At 35.5% G+C, this 22926-nt stretch overlaps 1 protein-coding gene across 1 annotated transcript in view; it reads left to right on the forward strand.

Moving 5' to 3' along the window:
• Window positions 1-13031, forward strand: part of LOC145683248 (uncharacterized) — a 106040-nt gene extending 93009 nt beyond the window's left edge. The window contains exons 14-16 of the mRNA XM_081754619.1: window positions 5245-5277; window positions 8481-8510; window positions 12759-13031. Coding sequence (XP_081610745.1) covers window positions 5245-5277; window positions 8481-8510; window positions 12759-12793 — 98 coding nt within the window. The 3' untranslated portion in view covers window positions 12794-13031. The remainder of the gene's footprint in view (window positions 1-5244; window positions 5278-8480; window positions 8511-12758) is intronic.
• Window positions 13032-22926: the final 9895 nt, after the last annotated feature.

The following is a 22926-nucleotide window of genomic DNA, read 5'->3' on the forward strand; positions in this document are numbered from 1 at the left end:
ACTATGTGATCAAAAGTATCCGGACACTTGGTTAAAATGACTTACAAGTTCGTGGCGCCCTCCATCAGTACTGGTGGAATTCAATGTGGAGTTGGCCCACCCTTAGCCTTGTTGACAGCTTCCACTCTCGCAGGCATACTTTCAATCAGTTGCTGGAAGTTTTCTTAGAGAATGGCAGCCCATTCTTCAAGGAGTGCTGAACTGAGTAGAAGTATGGGTGTAGGTCGGTGAGGCCTGGCACGAAGTCGGCGTTCCGAAACATCCCAAAGGTATTCTATAGGATTCAAGTCAGGACTCTGTGCAGGTCAGTCCATTACAGGGATGTTGTGGTCTTGGAACCACTCCGCCACAGGCCGTGCAGTATGAATAGGTGCTCGATTATGTTGTAAGATGCAATCGCCATGCCCGAATTGCTCTTCAATAGTGGGAAGCAAGAAGGTGCTTAAAACATCAATGTAGGCTTGCGCTGTGCCACGCAAAACAAGGGGTGCAATCACCCTCCAAAAAAGTACAACCACACCATAACACCACCATCTAAGAATTTTACTGTTGGTGCTACACACGCTGACAGATGACGTTCACCGGGCATTAGCCATACCCACACCCTGCCATCGGATCGCCACATTGTGTACCGTGATTCGCCACTCCACACAACGTTTTTCCACTGTTCAATCGTAAAATGTTTACGCTCCTTACACCAAGCGAGGCGTCGTTTGGCATTTACCTGCGTGATGTGTGGCTTATGAGCAGCTGCTGGACCATGAAGTCCACGTTTTCTCACCTCACGCCTAACTGACATAGTGCTTGGAGTGGATACTGATGCAGTTTGGAATTCCTCTGTGATGGTCTGGATAGATGTCTGCCTATTTCACTTTACGACCCTTTTTAACTGTGGGCGGTCTCTGTCAGTCAACAGACGAGGTCGACCTATACGCTTTTGAGCTGTACGTATCCCTTCTCGTTTCCACTTCACTATCACATCAGACAGAGTGGAACTAAGGATGTTTAGGAGTGTGGAAATCTAGCATATAGACTTCTGACACAAGTTGCACCCAAACACCTAAACACGTTCGAAGTCCGTGACTTCCGCAGAGGACCCCATTCTGGTTTCCCATCATGTCTAATGACTACTGAGGTCGCTGATAATGAGTACCATGCAGTAGGTGGCAGCACAATGTACCTAATATGAAAAACGTATGTTTTGCGGGTGTCCGGATACTTTTTATCACATAGTGTATATGGTGCTCCGAAACAAGACATAAAATATTTGTGAAATGAATCATCAGACGAAAAATTCAAAAGGAATATGTAGTCCAATATGAATAAACAAATGTCATTTACATTTACTGGTCGATAAAAGTTAGTTTTAACGATATAATAAACCCTAGTGAAGACGGTAGAGACGATCGTGGAACATATGTGAAAATATGGGATATCGATAGCCACTCATAAAAGACACCGTTACCCGTTAAAATTGTAATGGATTGACTTCATTCACGAACTCAACAGAGATAATTACTCTAGCTATACGAGGTGGTAACATCAAGACATGTGTCGTTGAACGTTCGAAGACGATTTATTAATAATGGTATGGAGCGTGGCGCTTTACGGATCAGAGCCATGGACTTCGAAAAGAGTTTAAATATTCAAGCTGGAGGCATTTGAAATGTGGAGTTGGCTCAGAATACAGCACATACCATGGATCGAAAGGGAAAGGAATGAAGACGTACTAAAGGAAGCTAATGAAGGACGACAGATCATGAAGATAGGATAGGAAGAAAAAACAGCATGCTTGGCCATCTTATTCGACACTCCGATTGGATCACTATGTTGATAGAGAGAAAGGCAGAAGTAAAACCAACAATAGGAAAACCAAGGATAGAATATCTAGATGCAGTTACGTAGAAGAGACCTTATTGAAGTATAAAACAGCTCTCCCAAGGGAGAGAAAAGCTTTTAAAATTTGAGGAGAGAAAAAAGAGGAATATGTACAAGTTAGTGGGGAAAAAACAGATTAAAATCAAACCGCTTCTGTTCAAGAGTTATCGTACGGATTAAAACGAATGGTCTAATTAACACCACGATCGTTTGTCCTACTACGTGATTTTAATAAAGATTAATAACTCAAGAGCAAAATGTCGTCTCAAGATCGGGTGCAAGAAGATTATGATATGGTATCTAGATCTCAATAGTATAGTAGTTAATGCGAGAAAGGACAGTTGTATTCGATATGTAAAAGGAAAATCATGCGATCTTCTCAGAACAAAATGGTCACTTCTTTCCTGATTTTGATAAGACATTTCCTCCAGTTATGACTCTTTTTACATCGGCCAATCCAACTTTCGATGCATTTCCAATTAACATTACCTGTTATTAAACAAGGAATTATACATTTGGCAATTTATAAGAATTACTAATAATATTTGTGTCTGTTCTAGGAATAAGAATCATTATTAAAAGATAACAAAGAATAGAAAAATCTAATATTGACCAGAGTACTCTTTAATTTTTTGGTTAACCAAACCTTCTGTAGATACTTGCCCTGTCTTTTCGTATGTATATCAGTCAGACAAGTATTAAGAATACTAGTACTTCATTTTAAATCAATTATTTTATGAACCTTATTATTATCTGTATTTTGTCATTCTCAGGAAAAACTAAGTTTGTCACATAAAAATGCTTTATTTCCATTCTACAGATTATATGCGTCCGACGGTGGATTAGGTGCAAAATACACTGCTCCACAAAACTTAAGCAACTCGAAGAAAGTGGCAGAAAATAAAACGACACGAACACTGCACCAAGTACAATGAACAACCAGAGGGTCCAGATGCACAATGCAACACAAGTGAAGACGAGCAATACAGTTAGGATGTACAGAGTGACCAAAACGTTCAGCACAACGATACCTCAACAGGTGAAGCTGGATTGTGCGAGGGCATAGGCAGTCAATATGACGTATGACCACCACGAACAGCTATACAGGCACGACATCTGGCCTCCATGCTGCAATTCAGAGTGTTGATCAAGTCTTGCGCATATGGCACACTCCTCGAGCAGAGCTGTTTGCAGATCAGGGAGAGTGCGTGCTGGTGGACTGCGCTGCGCTCTTCGCCGCCTAAGAGCATCCCACACATGCTCAATGGGTTTCAAGTCCGACGAATATGTAGGCCATGCAATACGCGTAATGTTTTCGCACTCCAGATATTCGGACACAAGATGTGCACGGTGTGGGCGGGCATTGTCATCCATGAATAGGAAGTCTGGGCCAAAGGCTCCGCAGAAATTGAGCACATGTGCATTGGAATTTTATCCCGGTACCGTTGTGCTGTCAAAGTGCCATGTTACACAATATGGAGGTCCGTTTTCCCATCCAGCATAATTCCACTCCACACCATAATGGAACCACCGCCATTGGACGGCCGTTCAGCAATGAAGTTTGGATGATAGCGTGTTCCTGGCTCTCTTCACACTAAAGTCCGATCAGAATAAGACGACAGGCTGAACCTCGACTCATCGGAGAACATGACACGCCTCCACTGGTGTTCCCCCCACGCAACATGTTCCTGACACCATGTGTAACGCGCACGTTTGTGCTCCAGTTTAAATGGTACACACAGCACAGGCCTTATTGTATACAGTCCTGCTCTATTGAGCCGCCAACGAACAGTTTCACGACTCACGCCTTGTCCTGTAGAATGAAACAACTCATTGGCCAGTTGAGAGCAGGAAGCTTGACGGTTACGTTTGGCAGCAATTGTGAGAAATCGGTCATCGACGGCCGACGTCTTCTTCGGACGGCCTCTTCCGTGACGTCTATTGACTTCACCTCCATTTTGGAAGCGACTCCACAGCCTCGACACAATTTTTTGTTCACGTTGAATTCCTGCGCCATTTCCACTTGCGATAGGCCCAATTCCAACCGACCAATTATTCGCCCGCGGTCAAAGTCACTCAAATGTCGTCTACCAGCCATTGCAAGGTGTGTACCCTACACAAGAACCACTAACTCAATGCTTGAAGCAACGGACACTACTGGGCTGTGGTGTACGCCTCATGGCATAATTTGTTCACCGCGCTTGCAACGGTGCTGATTATGATATAGAGTGGGTGCTCGCCTTGCTTGTGTGTCTCTGTGTATGTGCATGTCACTAACCAGTGTTGAATGGGCCCCACTCGTCACATATACCACGTTCTCTCGGGTTGCTTAAGTTTTGTGGAGCAGTGTAGTTTTACGTGTGCTTAATTTGAAAAGCATTTTGAAAGAAAGCTGTGTCGTCAATGCGAGTTTCTTGGGATGTTTCTCATAGGTAGAACGGGTCCTGGGACCAGACGACACCCGTCTCAGTACAAGAGAAATAAAAGCGAGGATTTCAAGATATTTGAAGAGAGAGAGTGTGTGTGGGTGAGGGGTGAAGGAAAGAAGGGATGAATTCTCACGTCACAGTACCTGCTTTTCCATTTTCTCTGCTGGGCTTCCTGATATTGATGATCGTCCGATGTTCCACCAGTCCTTGTCCGAATTACTGGTTGTACGGTTCGTTTACTAAATTACTCTCTCGGATGTTCTGAAGCTACCTTCAAAGATTATCCCCGACCGACTCCGCTAACAGTCTTTCGACAACTTCGCCACTGACTCCAAAGATAATTCCGAAGACTGGCTCATGACAGACTCTGGAGACTATCTCCGAAAACTAACTCCAAACACTAACTCTGCAATCTAACTCCGACTTACTCCTCGTTTCCAGGTTGTAGGGAGTATTTAAAGACCCAAATCTGCTGGTATACTTACTGACTCCAGACACGTATAAATGTGATGATTTCGTCTCAACAGGTACTTTTGATTTAAGAGGTGGTTAGATAATTGGGAAAGGAGCTTCCTCAGCTTTATTACATAAAATACACATTTACATAATAAATTACATAACATAAACAAATACTTGCACGATTTAGCAACGAAAACACAAAGCTACGGAAGAGAACATTGACTGAATTCTCAGACGTAAATGAATTTCACAAAGTCTTCCGAATGACTAGCGTTCTTGACACATACAAAACAGTTTTAGGTAATAGGGAGAAACGAAATAGCCTCACAACACTGATGATAAATCTTTATGAAAATTATATTTCTCATGCCGTCAATAAATGAATATATGGGAGATCTACGTTAATCAATAAATAATGAATACTGGTCTCTTCACAATAGTATGAACCATACTTTAATTTCGAATTATTTTATTTCAGGGTATGCTCCTTACGTATCTCATCCTTTCCCAGGTAAAATATATAATCAATTTTCTTTCTAAAACATACTATTCTTCCTAAGATTTAACTTTTTTATTTTTTTTAATATTACAGTTATTATAATACAGTGTATACAACAGTTCATTCTTTCTTCACAACCAAGGTAGATTGTGTCTGACAGACAACTGTTAGTTGAATGATCTTCGATCAACATGTTTAGCTTCATCATTGTTAATTCTAATTTTATATCTTATAAAATAGAATCATATAGTATTTCTATTTCAGCAATAAGTTAATTCAAATGCTACTGTCAAATAATATTCAACCTTATATGTTTTATTTAAAATTACAATATTAAGATTGAAATAATGCCTACATCATAGGATATGCTAATCTACGTTTGCTAAGCGGCCATGGGTCAGTTGTGGGCAAACTAAGGTTGTAGTAGACAACATTGTGTTCGTAGATGCTTTCGAAGTTCTTCCGCTTTTGTCATGTTTTTATTTCATTGATTATTTTACTATCATTCACCTTTATTAATTATCTCCCTTCTTAAGCCTAAATTCAAAGCCATGGAACGTTAAATTACATGTCATTCCCTTTCACAGGACACATAATTAGGACCTCTTTCATATTCATTCTCATAGTACGAGTAGTCACAGGTTCGATTCCTGGTGGGGACACTCAATCGAAAAAGTGTAAAAGCTCTTTCAGGCCAGTGATCCTGAGCGAGGTTTTCCTGGGTTTCCTCATACACACAGGCAAATTCCGGGAAGGTATTTAAGATACAGGCCCCAGGCCGCTCCCTTCATTCCCATTCCCCGAATAGTATGATCGTCGATGGGCATCATGCCTCATAGTAACGGGCTAACATAGCCATACATACCAAAAGCTCAGAAATCTAACTCCTAATTAATAATGTTCATTGATCGTTGTGTGCTCCAACAGCGTTGACAGGTTTAGTATATCTATAGAACTGTAAACTTTTTATACCAATACCGAAAAAGGTATTTTTTTGTATATTGGACAGATTTAATGCTACTACTACTACTACTACTACTACTAGTAGTAGTAGTAGTAGAACTAAGAAGAAGAAGAAGAAGAAGAAAGGTTATTTTTGTTTCACAGACACACTAGGGTAATTCCACGTTGCTATAGATGAATAATATCAAAGATAGAACTTGTCTCTGAAACGGTAAACTCATTTTTAAAAATACATTACATTACATATGTTTTTACACTTAAAACATCGGTAATTGATGTCTATCAATTTCGGTAGCAATAGAGAAACAAAATCAAAAGAATAAAAAAAGTATTATTGGTAGTGAATAAATATTAGAAAATTGTTTGTCACTATTTTAGTTTTATTCATTTTGCGATCAGTTTAGTACCCGTAAAATCGTAGATTGTCATCACTTCTGGTTTCAACAGTTAGATAAAAGAAGAGACAAAATTAATCGTTGGACCACTGAATCTGTGTCAAAAACTGCTTCCACTCTATGGAAATAAGCAACGAAACCGGAAGTATCAGTACATTTCGAGCACTGATTCCGGTTTTGGTAAAGTATTGTGGTTTATAGAGCTGAATCCATTGCTGAAATTCCGTTGTCGCTTTCTATTACCGTTCTTTTCTCTGTAGCATTCAACGTTGAAACCGGAAACTGTTTATTTTACCATTTCCGGTTTGAATAGAGAACTAACGGAAGAAAAGGAACCTATTCTTGGGTTGCCTTAACGTTATTCCTTTATGGAAATCAGTATTGAGACAGGAGGCACTAGTAAATTTCAACCACTTCCGTTTTGATAAAGTGTTCTGGAAGGTGACGACATTCTTTTAAGACACTGAAGCAACTGCACAAACGAAACGTTTTTCACTATACCTTACAATTTCTGTTCTATGATGTAAAATGTTGAAACTGGAAATAATTAATTTGAATTGCCTGCACAGTAGGGAGCTAATGGAACAGATGGGATTTATTTTTGAGACGCTGTACTGTTTGCAAAAAGCTCCTTCTTGATATAATTTACCGATCGTGGTCTATAAAATTCAATATTAAGACTGGAAGTACTAGTAGATGTACTAGTAGCCATTCCAGGCTTTTGTAGAATGTTATGGATTGTGATGATTCTTGAATTAACATTGAAGCGTCCTTAAAACTTACTTATATTGCTTGAGCTGTAGTATAAAACGCTGAATTGATTGCAAGACACTATTTGAAGGTATCTAATGCCGTTTTTAGTCTACGGCGAGAAATGTTGAAACCAGAAATGGTTAATTTCAGGCACTTCTGGTTTGAACATTGAATTAACGGGAGAGATGGAACCTATTCTTGAGACACTGAATGAATTGACATAAACTTATCGATATTCTTTACCGTATCCGCTATGATACCGGCGAACAGACAGATGAACATAACCGTTCTGTAAATCTTCTACCCGAATTCGATTCCCGGCGGGAGCTCCTGTGGTTCAGATTCCGTCTTAATCAATAGGTCCCGTATTGCATAGCCTCACTGCTGCAATGGACGATAAAGTCAAAACAAGTCAACTCAACTCAACTATAAAACTCCTGACACCTATCCATATCATAGTTTGGGAGCCCAACAATGACAAATGTCCCACTCAATACACATGTTGAAGTTACAATCGATTCTACTTAAATAAGGAACACACTGAAAAATAACCAGTCACATTTTTTTAACTTCCATAAATGTTTGTTTTAGATTGATTTTGCTTAAAGACAAAAATGCCTAGACATTGAGCTACACAACAGTTTTCTCTGTGATTTCCAGTCACCTTACCTCTATGAATGTTTAATGGAATAGCAAGTTTTCTCCTTTGGAGATAAATCACATCGAATATTGCGTATCGTACCTCTTAATGTGCCAAAAATGAATGCTTTCAGTTGCTTTGTTTTCACAATACCTATTAAATAAATATACGGTGTTAAATTTAAAGTGATATTTGAATTTGCGAAAAATCTGTAGCTGTGACTGGATAAAGTGGGACGTATGAGAGTTGTATTCTCTCTCCGTAATGTAGAGGTCATTGAAAATTCGTCAGTGTTTTTGTAAAAATCACTCTGTTGCTAATCAATTATTTGTTTATTCTATTCAAATTATGCATTCACATGAATATTTTTAGTTAAAACTGTATTTATTTTGGAAATTTTAATATATTTTTGCAATTTCTTAAAATATATTTAGAAAACTAAAGTAATATTGAATTTGTTGTAGGTCCACCCAATACAGTGTTTAACCCAATGCGTAAGTATAAAGTTAATATTAATCTTGTTTTCTAATATCTAAGTTTCAAAATACACTTGTAGAAGGATACGGAAAAGCACATATATAGCAATTCAAAGCATCATTTAGACCACAAAGTACATTTTTTTTTAAATCAAAAGAAGAAGAAAGAAGTGTTTTGGTTCTGGTAGTAGTATTTGTGATAGTTGATCCAACTTTTGTGCCCCAGGCCTAAGGCCCATTTTCTATGAATACATTACTCTACCCCTTTCAAATTCTGCAAGGCACCTTGATTCATCTCTAAATTTTGGGAGAGATATACGTGGGAGTACTCAAAAGAAACCGAACTAATTGTTGGTGCGCATAGCTTTCGTATTACCGCGTTTTGCCGCTATGAGCGCATAGAGCGAATGAATATTCCTGAGTAAGTAAGCCGAGAGCCGTCGCTGAAGAAGGTTAGGACTAGTTTCGGAATAGTTTATAGTGACAACTGTTTTGCGTGATAATCGTTTCTGCAATGGCTGATTTTGGTGAACAGCGTAAGGCGGTAAAATTCTGCGTTTTGCTCCAAAAAAACTTAAACAGAAACTCTTGAAATGTTAAAACTGGAGAACAGGAACTATGCTATGAAGAAAACTCATTTGTTTGAGTTGTTCTACCGTTTTAAAAATGGTGAAATGTCGATTGATGACGAACCTCATTCTGGTCGTCCTTTCACGGCCGGAACACACGAAAATGTTAAAAGAATACGTGCAATGATCAACGAAGATAGATCACGGACTAGTTGTCAGGAGTGACTTGGAGTTCAGTGCAGGAACTTTTGACAGAAGATTTGTGAATTATAATGGTGGCTGCCAAATTCGTGCCACGACTCCTGAGTACTGAACAAAAATAAGGTTGTGTGGAAGCATGTTGTGCTTTGAATCAAGAGTCCCGAAATGATCCAACTTTTTTCAAAACTTTTTACAGCCGACGAACCTTGGTACGAAAGAGAGAAATGAAAGAGCAGTATTTTGCTTATGTTACTACAGTAAAACGACGGAGGCGCTATCAAGCATCACAAAAGATGAACTTAAACAATGTTTCGAAAAATGGAATAAAAGACAAGTATATTAGTGCAAGTGGAGAGTACTTTGAAGGAGATTGAAGTTTTGTGCGTAAAATGTGAATAAATAAGTTCAGAAAAATAACTTCCGTTTCTTTCGGGTGCCCTCTCGTATAGGATCACCTCCTTAAATTGTACTTTCTATATATATATATATATATATATATATATATATATATATATATATATATATATATATATATATATATATATTGACATCGTGTTTGGGTTTTATTGGGTGACTTCCATTTCCTCCGACATCCTCGTTTTACAAATTATTTCATCGTCATTCACTTAATCGTTGCCTCACTTTACTTTAACTCAAATGTTTTGTTTAACACCATTAACTCAAATGTTTTGTTAACTCCATTAACTCAAATGTTTTGTTTAACTCCATTAACTCAAATGTTTTGTTTAACTCCATTAACTCAAATGTTTTGTTTAACTCCATTAACTCAAATGTTTTGTTTAACTCCACTAACTCAAATGTTTTTGTTTAACTCCATTAACTCAAATGTTTTGTTTAACTCCATTAACTCAAATGTTTTGTTTAACTCCATTAACTCAAATGTTTTGTTTAACTCCATTAACTCAAATGTTTTGTTAACTAAATTAACTCAAATGTGTTGTTTAACTCCATTAACTCAAATATTTTTGTTTAACTCCATCAACTCAAACGTTTTGTTTAACTCCGTTAACTCAAATGTTTTGTTTAACTCCATTAACCAAAATGTTTTGTTTAACTCCATTAACTCAAATGTTTTGTTTTTCTTAATATGACTAGGTCCATCTTTGTATGTTTTTGTGTTTTAGATTTTGTATACATTGATACGATTCTGAGAAATTGGTCTCAAGTTGAATCAGTAACAACTACAATAGTAGGTTTGATGTTTTGTGTTTTAATTCCTAATCAACAAACATGCTTGCATTGCCCTAAACAATATGTGGTTTTAAAATGCGAAAAATATAGAAAAATATGATCTACTAGTAACAGTTTCGCACAATGTGTGTTAAAATTATAAGCAGTATGTGTATTAATGTTAGTTTTATTTGTGTCACTGTTAGGATCACCACTGTTAGGATTTAAAATCAACTAACAATGGATATAACTTGCTACTTAATATTCTATTGTTTATTTCCCGTAAGCAATTAAAAAATAAATTTTAAAAGTGATCTATTGTAACAGAATAGAAGTTATGAATAATATTAGATTCAGTGCGAACCACATCCTATTAGCACCATAACAATTCGTTTCTCTCGATTTTTTCGGAAACTCTCTGCGAATATTTACCATCATGCATGTCATTTTATCTAACTTGCTATGGGCAATTGTTTGATATACGAGGCAATATCAGAAACTTCTTGCATTCATCTAGAAGAAATCCACTATGGAGAAGCCTGACACCATTATGGTATTAGTCTTTCTGTACGTGGTCTCCGTGCCTAGCGTCAATTTTTGCCAGCAGCTCTTCACTTTCTGTAACCCAGTTTTGTAAAAGACTATAGTTTGCTTTTAAACCACAGAACCCCAGTTCAACCTCACAAATGACCTCATCCCTACTATCAAAATAGATCCTTTCAGTGGACGCTTTATTTGTGGAAAGAGAAAGAAGACACTTGGTGTTTTATCCAGTGAGTATGGGCGTAAGACAACATTTCGATCCTAATTCCACTGCCTTCATCATGATAAAGAATGGAATGAGTTGGTGTATTGTCTTCCGACAGCAGCACCCTTCTGTAACCAACCCATTACGTTTCCCTCTTCAGTTCCTCTCATAACATAGTCAGAGGATGGAAATAATAGATATTAGTAATAGTTCGTCCCTCTGGTAGATAATCTGTCATGATAACTCCTTCAGAGTCTCAGAAAACGGAAACTATAACTTTGGCGGCAAATTTCTGCACTCCTGCTTTTTATGAGTGGGGAGAAGGGATGTTTTCATTGTTTACTCATTTTCTTTGTTTCTGGGTTATAGAGAGAAACCCAACCTACATCCATTGCACTAGCCTGTTGAAAATATTCTATTCATCTACCTTACAACGACGCAATCTTTCTTTTGCAGCGTCCTCACGATTTCTCTTCTAGAAAGGTGTATGCAGTCGTGGAACCCACCCTACTAACACGCTCTGAAGAGGCAGCTGGTTGTAAATGTTATTCCAGGAAGACCCATAACTCTTACCTATTGCATACATAACACTTTCAATAGTTATCATCCTGTCTTCCGTTATGATCTTCCCAATTTTCTCCGTCAAGGCTGCATCTTCAGTGAAAGATGATCTTTCAGATCTAGAGATGTCCGTGGGGGTCATATGTCCAGGTTGGAATTACCATTTCCAGTGGGATACCATCTCATAAGACCACTCCCACAGACTTACTTCTCTTCGTGGGTCTCTGACGATGACGAGGGTATCTAAAGATGGAGGTACTTAATGACGCTCCTGCCCTCAAGTTTCTCAATCATCGAGCCTTCAGTGATTTACCTGCGAGAAAAAGAAACAAGGAGTTGTAACGAATCCAAAATTTGCATAGTTACCATACAAGAAGCTTACTATGAAATTCATGTCTTAGGAGTATGTACCGTAGTTTGTAACTTTTTAGATGGTTGCACAAATTGTTTGATGACTCTCGTATATATCCTTTATTTTTGGATAATATCGTAGTTGAATGAAAGGAAACTCAAATGTAAGGGTTAATCGTTATTTTGGGCTGTATTTCATTACTTATGCTGTACCTAGGTATATTGTCGTCTTTCTAGTGTCACAGTGATGAAAATATTAGGTTCATCTCAATAAGTGAGTGGTTACTATATAGAACTTTAGAACCAGTAAAGAATTATAGCATTCAATTAAGCACGATCTTAACATATAGTGAAAAGAAGGCTGTATTACTAGTACGTATTAAAAACTAATATGTAGTATGTACTTAATTATTATTATATTAAAGTACATATAATTAAAGTTAATAATAACTATTGATGAAAAATGCACTTACTTTGTGTATATTGTCTACCTCTTAAAGTTGGTTATTTTAATAGGACTAATGGTGGCCAACCTAGAGATATTTTAATATACCTTCCATATATCAACATAGTAAATATTAATTATGTATTTTAATTATATTTATTCCTTCTTGCTCAGTGAGTTTCACTTCTCTTTCATTACAGAATTCCAGGATGATAACCAAATCGTTTTAATCTGATAGAAGATTCGATGAACATTGTAGGTTGAAAGAGTCCTGAACCCCGCAGAATACAAAGTCTCAACGTTTCAACAGATCCTGACTAACATGTCCATATTTAAGTACTTCGTACGCTTTGTCTAGTTTGTTTCGATGTAGAATATTTCTATGTTACGAATTATGCTCATTGTATTATTTGTTATTGAATTCTTGACGTGTATATTTTCTATTAAATAATAAATGTAATGTTGTATTATAACGTTCATTTATTATAGTATTGCAGCAAATATACTTATTATAAATCTAGAGAAAATAGTCTCTTGAAAGTCATGGTAAAATCGAATTTTCTTAATTAATTAAGCACGACCTGAACTACAGTAACAACTTTTCTAAACTGGCAGAATATTTTTGTAGTGTCTTACAATTTATTTTGAAAATTGTAAATACATAAAACCTAATCTCATAGATAAAATATCTTAAATATTTTTATAAAAAGGCCTTGTGTCCATCTTAAACATAAATTAAACATAACTTTCTTACAAGGCTGTCTGTATTCTTTATTATAAATTAACGAGAAATGTTACAGTTTCGGAAGTATATCACCCGAAATCACTATTCCAACTGAAATCATAGATAACAAATTATGTTACGTTATCTATGATTTCAGTTGGAATAGTAGTCTGAAGAAGGAAGTGATATACTTCCGAAACTGTTACATTTCTCGTTAATTTATAATAAAGAATATAGACAGCCTTGTAAGAAAGTTATGTTTAATTTATGTATAAAATATCTTATTTTTTAACATTCCTTCTAATACGAATTTTTCATTATATGGATCTTTATTTTTGCAAGGAATTTTAGTAATAAAATTTGAATGTTTTCTTCTTTTTCTCAGGAGAATATAGCTGTTAATTTAACATGAGATACATATTAAATTGTATTTCCAATGTGTTATCAAGAAATATTTTCTAATGATCAATTCACGCCTTCACTACTGGATACAAGGGTTCATTTTGCAGTCTAAGTACATATGATCCTTGCCCTTGATCTCTTTTTCTTAACCTGAGATCATATTTTTAAAACCTTCTTGACAAGCCTGCAATAAACACTGTTCAAATTCAACATCGAAAGAAAACTTACGAAAAATGAATGACTTTCGAAATTCAAACAAAAAAAACAGTTTAATTTAAAAAAAAAGTGTTTTAGAGTAACATCGTAGTCACCCCTATATCAAAAAGTAATACATTTGATTCAAACAATAGCCAGAAATTCGCACTATGACCATGAGCAACAATACGAAAATTATTCGCAAGGAATCTCTCTACATTGAGTTGAAGTCATACAGAGAAAGTCACAAAATAACATGCGCAAATGTCTATTATGTTCTTAGTACAATTAATTCTCCAAATTATAAAATAGTGTTGACGTTGAATATCAAAGGTTTGAATATCAATCAAAGTTTTATCTAAAGGTAATCCATTGTAGCTCAGCAATGGTTAGTACTAGAGAAATGAAATTTTGTAGATAGATGTATTGGTCTTATAGCACCAAATCAGTGCCTGACTTTCTTTTCTTTTGTTTCAAATAAGTCATTATGGATTATTAAGACGACATCTTAATACACCAACGTTAGTGATGGAGTTTTTCTACAATTCCGAAAATAATTCAACAACATCGGTTCAGAGAAAACTGTTACCACTATATAGAAAAATGCAATGAATCTAAGTAATATGTGTTTGCTTCAGACGAATCGGAATGGTGATTGCAATATTCAGGATGGTGAAATCTCATTAGCCACAACCGATGAAACTCATTAGATATTGAAAATCTGATTCTGAAAGATAGACTCGTCACTACGAGACAGAGTATGGAGCACACTAATATGGAAAAGAATCTACATTAAGACTATTCCAACGACTGGAATACAAAAAAATTGGGTTTCGAGGTTTTGTCAAGAATAATGATATAAGGAGTGTGATGGTCTTCATGAAATTTTCTCTTGTAATTGTCTAAAATGCTTTCATGGAAGCATTACATATAATTAAATCTGGTTGTGATTATTCTCAGGACTCGGGGTATATTTAATGTAATTTCGGATAGCCACATTAATCCCCTGCATATATAAAGCATTGACAAAATTTAATTCTAGGATTTTCACCTCGTCTAAGATGAGAGATCATATATATATATAACATATAATAATATAGATGAGTATAGAACATAGTCTAAGGTGATTGGTTAAAAACGTCTTTCGTGAAATCTGATTGGTTAATCTCTACTTCTTACTCCAAGTTTTAGGATTGAAACCTGATAGGTAACTATCGTAAAAATAATCTATTGGTATATTGGTATACATCAACAATTTTATACTTTAAATTTTTAGATTGTTGTACCAACTCATGGTCTAAAGTCATTGGTGAAAAATTTTAGGACTTGTAACCTGATAGGTAATCGTTAAGGTTGATTGATAAGCAAATTACTTTTGACACAATTTAATTGGCTGACCACATTCAAATATTTGTTTAAAATTTCCTAAAAATTATTTGAAAAGATTTGTGTGCATTTTAGTTCCAAACTTTTCCACATCACCGTCTGATTTCTTACAAAAAAAAATAGGGATGGGTAAAATGTTCTGTTTCAAACTTTGAGAAAGGAATATCAATGTACCCACGTCTTATGCAAAAGAATGAACAACTATACTCAGCCGTATAACGATATAACGCGATAAAGGGTCATCAAAGAAGACAAATTAGATCAATCACGGAGTATGTGGTGAGTAAGTGGCAATATAAATATTTGACATTTTTACCGAATAGAAAAGAGTAAACAAGATCACGTAAATTTACATAGTTATATATTAAAGTCGTAGAAAAATTATTAATCACCAACTTTAAAGTGTCAGTCAATGTATCCCTCTTGAAATTTAGGAGAGATGCGTGAATGTGCCCATGTCCTATGGAAGAGAATAAACCTATATAGTAAACCATATACCTTTGTAAAGACTCGTCAAAGAGAATAAACTAAGATGGAACTATCCCAAGATTACATTTTTGGTAATTTTTTACTCTAAAAAAACATTGGTCGAAGTGAGACGGTATGCGGTGGTGTGCCATACTGCCTCTGTATTTTTAGTGATGAAGGTATACCGTCTCTCGTTTTTCAATAATTAAAACATACCGTCACCGTAAAGTAGATGCTAAATATCTTTAATACATCCGTTTTTACACACAGTAATTAACGAATAGCTTTCCACATAAAAAGATTTTATTTCGTATGTAGAAAGAATTTCTAAGTTAAAAACGCATACATTTTTCATCTTTTTTATCTCTTATTTTTAAAACGAGGTGTCTTCAAAGAAGTTCACTTAGTTTATATTTTCATGTGCCAGATTGAATTGTTTCTTGGGGCCACGGTGGCTCAGTGGTAGAGCGTTCACCTCTGGTGCTTGGGGTCCCGGATTCGATCTCAGCCCACGCCAAGTGAACCTTTTGGTGGACAAGCACAGTGTGCGTGGCTTTCCTCGGGGTTCTCCCGTTTCCTCCCACTTTTTTCATTCCACCATTTCATTTATTACTCATCATCACCGTCTCCTTTAGCCTAACCGGCATAACCGTGGGACGTAAAACTCAAAGATTTCATTTCATTTTTTTTTTGAATTGTTTCTTTGTTATGTATGTGTGTCTGTGTCTTGTTGCCTTAATACATATACGTATATGTTGCGTTTATGAATATGGATAAATTTAGGAGTTGTCTATAGTAGGGCGGACCTTCTGTGAGTTTTGAATATCCGTGGGGGGACCTGGAGTTTTCTAAAAAGAAAATAGTTAATATCCCCCTTTGCTGTTTGAGCGTTCTATGTATAATTCTCTATATTACAGTCTTTGTTTTTAAAAGGGAGTATTTTTCAAATTTTCAGAAAGTTGTTGAGGGGAAATCAAAATCTCTCCATATCCTCCTCCTCCTCAATACAGAGAAGCTCTCCAATGGTTTTCAGTCATTATGAAAGTAGAAATGCAATCTTTAAGGCAACATACCCATACTGTATTTCAACATTTAGATAGCCGGTATGTAGAGTCAAAATCGTAATAAAACGTACATCCTCTGCTTTTCTCTGGCTCGAACATTGCTAAAAAGGAACGAGAAATGACAATCAAACTTACAGTGGTAGGTATACATTCTATGGTCCCATATTACTATAACAAATTTTTACTTTTGGCGATTTCCAAAATTTAAGAAGTAGTCCTATGCACCCCTTCCCAAATTTAAAGATGAGGGTCAATCTACACTTTCCAAACTTAAGAGTAGGTGTCCCTACGTACCCTAGGACCATGATTCTTCGATGAGACCAACACCACTGAGATATATGCCAAGAGGCTTAAAAATTTGCGCAATTGATGCAAATGCTACTATGTTTAACCTTATTCACAAAACATTTTCCTATTATATGTCCTAAAGTTAAATTTTTGTAGTGTCATTTACGAGATGTTAAGTTACTGACTCTTTTAACTTTAAGAAAAGTCGATTTCATGGCAATTGTACTAATGTGAAGCTTTAGGAAGTCTATAAAATGATTATCTGACATAACTCCGTCTTCAAAAAGGAAGTTACTTGAAATGGCTTATCTCTTATAATAATGGACTGCATTCCCTTGGTAATTTCTTCTGTCTACTTTCCCAATGTTTGATTATTTTCCTTATCCGTTTCTTCGTAAATTGTATGAAGTAATTCTACCATTGATTCCATCCTTCGTTGTCCATCTTTAGCTTTTTTCCTACTCGTCCTCTGATTGCAAGGTATTTGATGATACAGTTTTTATTATGAGGTCCGGGTTCGATTCCCGGCGGGAGCTCATGTGGTTCGGATTCCACGTTAATCAGTAGGTCCACGTTTCATATAGCCTCGCTGCTGAACGGGACGTAAAACTCAAAATCAACTCAACTCAACAGTTTTTATTATATGTTAATTTTAAAATTTTGGCGAATCCACTTATGATAACTCTCTTCTTTGTGGTATAGTAAGTCAGATATTTCCTCTTCTAGTGTAGGGTACGTTGTTGAAGTACTCTCTCTCTTAGTTTTCTAGATCAAATTGAAAAAAATCGTTTAAACACATATCTAATTATTATAAATGATACGTCCAAATACCGAATGCCAATGCCAGGTTTCTATTCTCTTAAGATATGGTAATCTTATTATAATAATTTTAATTCAGTTCTGTTTTGTGTCTTATTATTTTGAATGACAAGTCCAAATATCAATTTTATGTCCGTTAAGTTTATGGATGAAGAAAAATGAAATGTTCCTGTTTTACATTCTACGATTAAGCCCTTTTTGCAAATGAAGAAAGTGAGTGATAATGAAAGAATTCGTATAATGAGTATATGAGATAAAAGGGGGTACCGCGAGAAATTTAGAGATTAAGAGATATGGACATTTTAATGTACCCTTATATCCCCACTACCTTGTCTAGTTTCCAACAAATTTCCTTTATGTTACAACTGCTAGGTACTTTACAAATATGATTTTTTTAATCTTAAGTGATTTGAACTAAACGCCGATCAGTTACCCAGGCGAGACTTCCATTTATACGTACAGGATGATACACGACGAAGCAAAAATACTTTTAGTGCTGATTGTATGGATAATTCTAAGTAAAAAAAAAAAAAAAAAAAATCTCATATTTACGATTGTGAACGGTTAGTTAGCCACAGGGTGTTAACACATTTTGGACACCTCCCCACAGAAAAGTAATTTTACTCAGCATCTAATTTTCCCTCTAAGAAGTGCTATAGCACGTTGAAAAGGTACGATGTGGACTTTCGAATGGTGTATAATAGTATCGTACTTTAACGCACATGATAAAGAAATTATGTAAAGGAAAATTTACAAAATTGTCTCGAGAATTTTCTCCTTTTCTCAAATAATTTGCAGACATTAGATGGCAACATTGTCGCCAACGCAGACGAGAAAAATATTACAGAGTAACCGGTTGCATGTCAACTTCGATGAAAAGTTTCAAGTCGTTAGTTTTCATAGATGAGAAACAAATATTAACTTTGATGACTAGTGAAAAAAGATTCACCCACTAGAAATTCTGGAAATCAAGTGATAATAAAAGCAACAAATACTGAAATGAATAAACATAATAAAATCTAAGCCAGAAGAAAAGCTTTATGAAAAACATATAATAATTATAAAACAGGGGTTTGGTACACCTGGATGGGATACATTTTATCATATACTCCAATCTTCAATAACAGAGCAGAAAGTCCTCTCTGTGCTCATCCAACCGAGAAATGTCTTTGGAAGTAATCAGATAAGGAATTTTGCAGGTGTCCACTCAACCGTGGACCGAACACCTTTCGTTATCTTTCGATCGGCGTTTCTATTCCAAGATCACTATAAATACTCTCAAGAAAGTGATACTTTGTCATTTATTAAAAAATAACAGGTAATTACTAACTAGTTCATTTTGAAAATACTAATTCCATTTCACTGCTGAGGTTATTGTGTTGAAGAAAATTTCTGTAATCAAAACTGACGATCAAACAGGTGAACAGAAAAGATCATAGATCGTAGAAGTCTAAAATATACTGTTGTCACCGGATATCGTAAGGAAGCACATTGCTCGAACTGAAGTTCGTGGAGGTGTATAGAGCTCCAGGTGGAAAATCTTCGGGTTGGAGGCCTATAAGATTATGGGAAATTATGTAACACAGAATCTTGGGAAAATAAGAGATTCGTAAGATATAAATATAGACAAAGCAACGTTAGTTATAATGTCTGCAATAAAAAATCTCAAATAGCTATCTGAACAAATATCAAGAAATAGCTTCCTATCTCTTCCCTAACAGAATTATTTAAATGAAAATCAAAATTTAAAATTTTTATGTACACACACCAGCAAATGTGAATATATTCCCCTAACAGTTATTTTCATCTTTAATTTTCAAGACGGCATTTTATTTTTTTTTTTCTTTCCTTTTTAAACGTAAAAACATAAACCTCGGCATTGTTCAGACAACTTTACTACAATTAGTAAATTCACTGAGAATTAGACTTCAACGTCAACTGGTAAAAAGAACATGTCAAGTGTGTGTATCCATTTTGGCTAGAATTGTTCTGTTCTTATAGTGACAAATATCTTCAGTCAGTTAAAATGGTTTATATTGTACAAACTAGCAGTTGTTTGCCCTGTGTCATAAAACGCTGGCAAGATGATATCCAATATATTTGTACTTAAAACGAATTAATAAACTGAAATTGCTTAATTTTCCGGGGAATTCTTTACAACCTCTATGCGATGCAATAGAAATCATAGGAAAAAAATCCAGCAACATTAGTAGTTTGAATAGAGGAAAAATCAGAAGGGTTGGTTGTTCATGTCTGTTTGGCCTATTCCCGGGTATATATCCTCTCCTTTTATGCATACATTTGACCCCCTCCAATCTCTTCCTTAACCAAAAATCGAAAGCACTGCTTCGTACGTGCTTAGATCTGGTGAAGGTCTATCTGTGGCTTTTGATGACATCTTTCTACGTGGAAATCTGTCCAAATGCACACACACACACATACACATACATTAATTTATACATGCAAGTATAGGTTTATACAATACAACAGAGATTTACTCATTAAACTAAACAATTACTGACTTGATGCACTTAAATTTCGTTACTTTGTTATTGGCATTTGAATTTGTTATTCATAGTTGCCGACATGTCTGAAATATTGCATACTATATTTAAAATATAAATGTGGAAAACGTTCCTTAGAGTCAACGCCAACAAAACACGTGCCATGTTTAGTAAACATTCGGTAAGTTCTAGAACCTGGACATGAATGCCTAAGATATGGTTAAGTAATTTACATCTATATAATTTGACCATTCTCTTTCCCCTGTCTGATCTCAACTCTAAGCAATGTGAATGATCGGGAAGCCTTAAAAGAAATATACGGTATTGTAGCTTCAAAACAGATTTTTCTCTAGTCATTGTAAAATTGTTTAGTTGTAACATTATGTGTATACGGAAACACACAAATTGGGTTTGAATTTATCCTGTTATTCTTGACCGATTCCCATTTCAATCAATAGGCTTATTTCCTAAACCTCAAAAAAAAAAAAAAAAAAATCAAGTTAGTTTTTTATTAAAATCGTTAAGTGTACGGAATACGTTGTTCTAGAAAAAGCTAACAGGCAGCTACGTACGTTCATGTTTAATTTGCTGGTATAAAATTCAATCATGCTTGTTCAATAACTTTATATGTTCTAAAGAAAACATTAAAGGAGTAATATTGAGGAATAAATCATGTTATATACTTTCCAATAGTACGTGACCTTAGTGCATATAGTCGGTACCAGGTTGCATTCACAATGAAACAGATTTACGGCGGTAAAAAAGCTAAATTATTTTGATATGATCTAAAGACATACGAAAATTATACTATGCTTGAAAAATCACCACCAAAAATCAATCTCCTTTATATATAATATACAGGAAGTGATATATATATTCAACATGTATAACGACCTGAGTATTAATTTCTGTAATTTATCGAGGACAACTATCCGGAACCCGTCCCACAAAATTTACAGTTGAAGCACACTTATTTCCGCAGTTATGAAGATAAGAAATTTTAAAATTATTAAAAAAAAAAAAAACTTTTTAAAAATGTAATATTAAAAGTAAAAGTAAATAGAAAATTAAACCTTAGATTTATTCACCCATATAAGCATATTATTTAAAAGTACCCTAAACGTATATACAGTTCCCAAGTTTATGTAGATGGCTCGATCGCAATAAAGTATTATCGTCTCTCTATAGAATATGGAGTCATTCTTCAAAATAATTTTATAATGATCCAGCAGAATACCCATCTTTTAAGTGCCAGAGAGGGCCAAAGAGCTACTAGAATTACAGTCAATTACATATGTCTTACAGACGACTCTTGGTGTTGTTGTTCACGTTGAAAAATGAATCTTAATAAATCTTCGTGAGAAATTTCCTGAGAGACTAAATAAAATGTTCTTTGCTAAGTGTGTGTGGGTACACTGAGAAAAAAAATGTGGCGTACGTAAAATCGTATGTTACATTTGTAAATCCTGTAGTTTTTGGACTTCACGTACAGCACACGTATAACTGAAAACACATGTTTTATAATACTTTCTGTATAAATGTTCCATGTATACGTACCTTCCGTATGAAACAATATAGGCGGTCAGGATCTCACATACAAATGAACGTATTTAACATATAGCCGACGAAGGTAACATACATGTATGTAATATAAAGAAGACTGTTAGATATCAGACATCCTGCAACGACATGATCTAACATCTAAGGGCAATGTGTATGTAGCATACGGATAACGTATGCTCCGTACTAATTTCTGTAGTAAGCAAAAGGATTCCGTATATTTGTACAATATATCGCTGTCCGGAGAACGGATATTTCTCAGTATAAAATGGACATACCTGTTACGTCTACATCTAAGATGAAATGGAGATCATAATGTAAATTTTTAGCTAAGTCAGTAGGCGAAGCGGTAATAGGCCACTCGGGAAGTCATCATTAAAAGTAGGGATGGCACCGCGATGAGACGAGACGAGACTTTGTACAGTCTCGATCTCGTCTCGTTGATAAATAGTGGTCTCGGTCTCAATCTCGTCTCGAGTCAAACATCGTCGTCTCGGTCTCGTCTGGGTCAACATATGCTTATCTCGATCTCGATCTCGTCTCGAAAGTCTCGAAATAAATAGTGATAAATTAAAATTGTCAAAATATTATTATCGTACAGTTTGTTATTCCCGGTTCTTATTTTGTGCTTCTATTTTTGATTAGAATTATGCTATGGTGTACCTCTTTGTAGCAAATTTGATAACGTTAATACTTTCCATGCGTGTGTTCCAGGTTCAATCATCACTGGGTATCTCACACTTGGGATAAACCGTAATAGTAACCCATATTTCACTTTCAGCAATAGATTTTGTCTCATATAGTCTCAGTACTGCCTATACAATTAAAATCTATTAAATTAACTCAGTTTATTTCTTTCCTTTGAATCAGAATTGTTCAATACTTCCTAACGGATAACGCAACACATAGCAACAGGAATGTATTTAATCGTATCGAAATTGAAATTTTACTATTTATT

Source organism: Thermobia domestica, chromosome 4 (genome assembly GCF_964235325.1).
Source record: "Thermobia domestica chromosome 4, izTheDome1.hap1.1, whole genome shotgun sequence".
In the NCBI taxonomy this organism is placed as follows: Eukaryota; Metazoa; Arthropoda; class Insecta; order Zygentoma; family Lepismatidae; genus Thermobia; species Thermobia domestica.